We start from the raw sequence: 4,923 nt of genomic DNA, 5'->3' as shown, positions 1-4,923 counted from the left end.
CTTTAATCACGTCTGTATTTTTCAGCACCGCCACTGACACAGGTTTTTGTTTAGTTGGACAGCAGAATCAGGGAATAAATGGACTACTTCACTACATCTATCATAACCTCAAACCATGTACTGTACATCCACAGGCAACAAGGGTAATGGAATTTGCTGTTATTCTGAGCTGTGACAGGGTATGATATTATGGCAGCAATGATATTAGATCTAAGATACTTGCTTGTATAATATACAGAGGTATCCAACATTTGGTCACCCCTGGTCATGACGTTTAATTTGGTGTTGTATGGCAATGATGCAAGAGTACAGATCAAGCAAACAACATAAATACAGTGAAATTTATCATAAGATGTGTATTCGGAAAATAAAACAAGCATATTTTGGGGTCAATTCCAAAAGGTCAGGCCTGGTCCTAGTTGATGTAGACATTTACAAGATAAAATGTAAATGTCAACAACACCTTGGTATTGATACAATAAAGTTTAATTAATAAACAAATACAGTTGGTGGAAATTTATGACATCAGAAAAGACAAAAAGAAAGTGCTTGGGGTCGATCTCGGAATTGTGACCTATTCTACGTCTACATCCTATCTTATTCTCGACATTGCGGTATCATCATTTCCTCATGACATAAAGCGCAGTCTATATAGGCTGGACTCGGTGAAAACAAAACCATATGGTTGTATTTCTTAATTTAAAATTTGTTGAATTATTCTGATGAGCTAAACACAGCAAAAGCATTAGTCTTTACTTCAATTGTACAATGCATTGAATTTGTCCCAAAACCGGAAATTACCGTGATGTTGAGAATAAAAAAAAAAAAAACAATACCAGATAAGGGGGTTAATACTTGAACTTCCTGAGCTTTTAGGTTGACCCATTGCATTTAGATGACATACATCACTCCCACCTGGTTCTCACGAAATACCAAGTGTGCTCATGCCCTAGTGGATTTGAGAGGCTGGTCCATTTTACCAGAGCACAGAGGGCTCTAGACATAACATTAGGGCCCTGATCATTTCCACAGAGCTGAGTGTTTTGGTAGAGTAAGGTGTGCAGAGATTTAACAGGCTTTTGAGAAACTGACTGCTGGGCACACATTTATTGTGATGAGCTGTGGTGGGCTGATTTCTGCTCTGAAACTAAATTACAAATAATATTGTCTGCTGTGCACTGTCTACTTTCACCACATTGTAGGCCTATATGAGTTGCCAGGATGAGCATTCATTCATGCAGTCATTCGTCTACCCAGATAATGAAAAATGTCATAATGTCTTCAGAACTTTAAAAAAACTTTTTTTGACAAAGCATCAGGTGTAATAATGGGTCTGTAATGGTATGACAGGTGCTTGATCTCCTTACTGTAGGCTATACTGTGATCCATCTGGAGTTTGGGTTCACAATGGAGAAAGTGTGACGTATGACAAAGGGAAGCAGGAACATGGGAGAAACAGCAGAGGGAGCATGGAGAACTTTCTAGTCATGGAGGTATTATACTGTTTATCACTGGAGAGAGGAAGTACCACTCCCATTCATTTCGATGCTGGTCAATGCTAAGCTACTTCAGCCAAAAATGTACTTAATTGGCGGATACCATCTTTAAAAATGGTGTGACAGGTGCTCAATTCTAGCCACAGTGTCACAAACAAAAGTATGTTGTCTGTGGGATAGGTGGATGAGCTGGCAGTTTACAAGCTGGGGGGGATCAGCCAATCCACATGAATGACATAATCTGTGGCCATCTGTAAAGTGGCACCTAATTGGCTTGTTTGTGAAAATGTGGCCAGAAGTGAACACCTGTCAGACGCTATTTTTAAAGATGGTGGCGGCCAGTTTAGATGCTAACTGACTGGAGCTAACCCTCTAAATCCTGACCCCCAGTTTCTAGTTATTAGTCGGTTGCTATTCTGCTAATAATCAAGGTGTATCACCTTTGTGACTTTGGTTGGTTTAGAGCAGTTTTTATGTGGCGAAAGAAGTGGTGGGATGGAAGGGAAGAGGGATTATTCAGAAATATCTTTTATATTATTATTTTAATTTACCATGGTAAAAGAATCATCTGTTTTACTAGCAAGGCTACTGTTTTACAGTACCTTCCAATTTGTGGAAGGTGAGGGAGATACATTTTGTTTCTCTTTTATTATTGCATCGTGTGTGGTGTTCGGAGGAAAGCACATTGCTTTGGACTGCAGTGTGGTGTGAGATGGAGAGAGGGGAAGAGGAGCAGTGAAGACCCTGCATGCAGAGGGCTCATCTCTGGCTGGAGGACCAAAACAAAAGGATGGCTTCAACTTCCAGTTGTCATCTTCAAAGGAGCGGATCCAGGATATCAGGGCACATTTTGGGACATCACAGCAGCTGTCAGTTTCAAGCATTCAGTCCAGCTGAATATAAAGCAAAACATTCAGATACAAAGAGAAAGAGAAAGTTGTTTACTGACCAGAGAATAATTTGTTAGAAAAGAAATGACAATTCTCCATTTTATTTATATGACAATAGGATGGAATTCATCCCGCAGTGTGTACAAATAACACTTGAAATAGTTACACTGAAAACTAAAAAGCTAATTGCAAACGTTTTACTATACTGATAATGTTTGCTTCCTGAAGATTAGAGTTATCATCTGTGCGTTAGAGAAGCTGATAATGAGTTTGTGTCAGTATTTGGATGTCTCTGTACCATAAAAGTACTTGTTGTTCTGATGTCACCAGTGATGAATCAAGAATTTAAATATCTTGTCTTTTGCTATGTACACGTAGCAGACAGTGTTTTCTATAAGATGCGTAAATACACCAAAACCCAATATGTTTTTTGTTTATTTCAGAAGCTGTGTGTTTGTATGAGAGTAAGAATATTCACATAGGGTCCCTCTTAGTCTATTAATCTATACGAGCAGAATCTATTTGACATCTTTATTCCTCACACACACAGTTTTGATGATTTTTGACTGTCTGACATGCTTTCCCCTGTCTGTCACCCCCATCACTCTCTTCTCCCAACAGCAACCTTTAAGTATAGAACTTTGACACTCCAGGCTGAATTAATTCATGAAGATTGTGTTAAACATACAGTTCTTTCGGTCACTGTACTATCATGCTCACATGCCAAGCAGACAGTCCCATGTCAGGCTTGACTGATACTGCCCATCTGAGGGCGATATCATGCAGACGCAAGAGAGCAAGCAAGCGCGTGTATCTGCGCGGGGTAGGGAGCTCAGAGGGAGGGAGGGGGAGAGAGGAGTATAAGAGAGCTAGGCTGAGCCACGAGCAAGTCTTCACTTCACACGCACCTGACGGCAGGAGGCAAACAGCGAAGGAATGCCCTCCACTGAGTCACGGCCCAACGGAACCAGCGCCGGGGGATGCATGCTGAAGGTATGCCGTCTGGAACCAGTCCCGAACCAGAACCAGCCAGATTTAACGCTGCAGACTGGGAACCACGCCTGACCACAGAGTTGATCAGAGTCTGACCCTCAGGATTTTGGGAAGGACAGGCTAGGCTCCTAGTCACAGGTCTGACTCAGACAGAATGCTAGAAAAGGAAAATCAGCCGCAGATCCATTCAGATGTCTTTTTTGAGGACAAGAAAATAGCAATGTCAGGATCTTGTGTGTGTGTGTGTGTGTGTGTGTTGATGAGTCTCCAAAGAACTTGTGATGAGTGCATCCAATCAGTATCCTCGGCAAGGTGCTAAAACAGTTTGAAACACTAGTCTGTGGCAGAACTAGTGGCAGTCATTGCAATACTATATCATACTATAGGCATTCTATATCATGGCTGTACTAATAATGAGGATGTTTCTGGAAACTACTCCCTGAAGTTGAAGTTTCACCTGGCACTGACTCCATCAGGTCCCCACCATGGAGAGTCTCGCTATATGCTTCTTCTTGGTTTAACTTGTTTTACTCTGTTAATGTGCTGTGTCTATGCATTGATGTACAGCTGTGAGTCAGCAGGGTGCTGTTGTCTTTGGTGACCTCTCACCTGGACTGTGGGTGAAAGCTGTGACCCACACTCCCTCTGCCGTGCCTTGCCGTGCAGCGGAACATGTGTGGCGTCTTGGCTAGACTTGTGTTTATCACCTGTCAGGCAGCTGTAGCTTTCCTTTGCCAGTTTGCAGAGTTGTGCACTGTGATATCAGCTTTTCTCTTTCTCCTCTCTGGGAAAGTTCTTTGCCCCATAACTGTCTGTAACCAAACATGGTACCAAGGTTAGCATAGCACACAAAGCACCCTATTCTTTGACTGGGGAACAGCAGTTGTTTTTGGTGTGGGCTGGGCAGAACTGCTTTCAGGAAGTTCTGTAACTGTGTCTGTCTGTTTCATATTAGGATACTGTATGCCATAAATGTGGTCTTTATGTATTCTGTTGAAAAATAGCTCTTCAGAGATACAGTTTTCAGAGATATGTCATTGAAGCATCCAATTGGATGTTACAGTGTTACATGTAGAATAGTGTCACAATAACTCTGCAACAGGCTGCGACCCCATGTCCTGCGTCAGCCTTGGCTTGCTGTTTTCCATGATACAGCATTTCACATATACATCTAAAGAAAACCATGAACTGAATCTTGAAACAAAACAGAGTTTCATTTGTTTTGACACCCTTGCATATGTATCCTGCATGCAAACGGTCAGAGGTGTTGAGCCTGATCCCTCCATAGACAGCGGTGTACAGAATTGATACTCCCTCCTGATCATTTCCATTGGGGAACAATGGCACTAGTATCCTGTAGTAGGTTTTATGATGAAGGATGACTTGAAGGATCCAGCTCTGTGACCTCCACTGTGTTGTTTTGTACGTGTGTGTGTCTGTGTGTGTGTGTGTGTGTATGTATGTTTTGTTTAGTGACTCTTGGTCTTTGTCCCACTCAGGTGCTGTGCTGGCAGTGTGTGTGCTGGCTCTGTCCGTTCCTCCTC

At 42.1% G+C, this 4,923-nt stretch overlaps 1 protein-coding gene across 1 annotated transcript in view; it reads left to right on the top strand.

Moving 5' to 3' along the window:
* The first annotated feature begins 3,113 nt into the window (after window positions 1-3,113).
* The window catches only part of igf3 (insulin-like growth factor 3), a 5,196-nt gene continuing 3,386 nt past the window's right edge, over window positions 3,114-4,923 (top strand). The window contains exons 1-2 of the mRNA XM_048241570.1: window positions 3,114-3,379; window positions 4,879-4,923. The exon at window positions 4,879-4,923 is cut by the window's right edge and continues 103 nt beyond it. Of these exons, the coding sequence (XP_048097527.1) occupies window positions 3,323-3,379; window positions 4,879-4,923 (102 nt within the window). The 5' untranslated portion in view covers window positions 3,114-3,322. The remainder of the gene's footprint in view (window positions 3,380-4,878) is intronic.

This window comes from Alosa alosa, chromosome 4 (assembly GCF_017589495.1).
Source record: "Alosa alosa isolate M-15738 ecotype Scorff River chromosome 4, AALO_Geno_1.1, whole genome shotgun sequence".
Classification (NCBI taxonomy): Eukaryota; Metazoa; Chordata; class Actinopteri; order Clupeiformes; family Clupeidae; genus Alosa; species Alosa alosa.
This window is presented reverse-complemented; position numbering and strand designations above follow the sequence as displayed.